Source organism: Halyomorpha halys, unplaced genomic scaffold, assembly GCF_000696795.3.
Source record: "Halyomorpha halys isolate HHAL.00 unplaced genomic scaffold, Hhal_1.1 Scaffold10.1, whole genome shotgun sequence".
Classification (NCBI taxonomy): domain Eukaryota; kingdom Metazoa; phylum Arthropoda; class Insecta; order Hemiptera; family Pentatomidae; genus Halyomorpha; species Halyomorpha halys.
This window is the reverse complement of record NW_027107501.1, coordinates 1,091,438-1,093,082: the sequence shown is the minus strand read 5'-3', so window position 1 is coordinate 1,093,082 and position 1,645 is coordinate 1,091,438. Positions and strand designations below refer to the sequence as shown.

Sequence of the window (1,645 nt, the reverse complement as noted above, 5' to 3'; positions counted from 1 at the left end):
TAAATTAGTGGAATATTTTAAGTAATTAATTGATTTATCCATAAATCTTCCAATCCCTAAAAAAATACTTTTTCTGCCTTTAAACCACAGGAGGAACTGAAAACTTCAACACGGACTCGTCTAGAACAAGGTTCGATTAAGAATTACTTGATTTCTGGTCATTAATCCTCAATAACACGAAGCAACATCCCTCCTCACTAACTAAAGTCGTACCTACATGTTTGTCACTCGCTGATGTAAATTCAATATATCTGTTAAATTAAATGTTTGGTAAACAAAGAAAGTAACAAAAGTTCGTATTCACACGCTTGTGTGTTCTTGGCAGACAAAAATGGTGGACGTCACTGTTAAAATACCACGGAATTTCACTAATTTCATTATGAAAAGGAAAAAAGAAACGAAAACGAAAATATTAACAAAGTTGAAGATACAAAATATATATAATGATAGGTAAGCTATGAATTCAACTTTCGTTCTTGTTGTCAAATGTATACTCATACTTCAGTTAATAAAAAATAAACCACTTTAGTTAATTGCTAAGCTTTGTTTAAGATAAGATAAGTCCAATTGATAGAATTTTAAAATATACATTCTTAAAGTAGAGTTAATTATTGATTCCGAAGGCTGAGAAAATTCTTTGATTAATTAAAACACGGAAAGCACAAATATTATTGTGTCGGTAGTTCTAAAACTATACTACTTTACAAATGTGTGAATGGAGCACAAGAGCTTGCTCAAACGCCCTTTGATTTATGCCCGGAAAACGACAAATTCGACCACTTGTACCAGGCAATTCGAATAACCTATTCACACGCTTGTGTCTTTGTGGTATATCAATAGATCTATTCAGAATCAAGGAAATAATTTGTTTGATAGGTCAGTGCGAGAGGGATGGCCTGCGACAATCCTCTTAAAACACAAAGAAATTTTTAGCTCTGTTGCCAAAGCATAATATAAAATAAACTCTGGTGAAACAGAATTTATAATAAATTATTTTCTAAAATTCTCATATACATAGATGTCTATAAAACCAAATGTAAAATATTTTTGCAGGGAGCGTAAGAGCGAGGGGGATGGAGGGTGATAGGCGAGAGACCTGGTCAGGGAAGGTTGACTTCCTCCTCTCCGTGATCGGGTTTGCTGTCGACCTAGCCAACGTCTGGAGGTTTCCCTACCTCTGCTACAAAAATGGAGGCGGTAAGTATCAAGCACAATAGTGATAATAATTATATTATATTTACATACATTGTTATATATCATAGGTGGTTCAGAAGGAAAGATGTCTTGTTTTTCTATCAATTAATATTACACCAAGATAATCCCCAAATCAAGGTCTATTGTTTTAGAAATACACAATTCACCTAGTTTTCTATAATATTCACATCATTTTAAAGGTTGGATATCATTTATTATTATTATTATTAGGCCTTGGTGTGCCTAACATGGTTATTATAACATTTTGATAGGTAAGTTTTTAACAGGTGATGATAGAGGGCATAGTCTTGAGAAAAACACACACCTAATTATTTGCAATGCTATAGCTATTGAACAATTATAAATAATAAAGATCCATCATAAAAAAAAAAATTAAAATAATTATAATTATACAATCAAAGAATGAAAGTGAAAAAAATAAAACATAATA

At 31.7% G+C, this 1,645-nt stretch overlaps 1 protein-coding gene across 2 annotated transcripts in view; it reads left to right on the top strand.

Moving 5' to 3' along the window:
• Positions 1 to 1,645, top strand: part of DAT (Sodium-dependent dopamine transporter) — a 156,104-nt gene that overhangs the window by 45,882 nt on the left and 108,577 nt on the right. For both annotated transcript variants that reach the window (XM_067045869.1, XM_067045868.1), the window contains exon 2: positions 1,054 to 1,197. In XM_067045869.1, coding sequence (XP_066901970.1) covers positions 1,074 to 1,197 — 124 coding nt within the window. In that variant the 5' untranslated portion in view covers positions 1,054 to 1,073. The remainder of the gene's footprint in view (positions 1 to 1,053; positions 1,198 to 1,645) is intronic.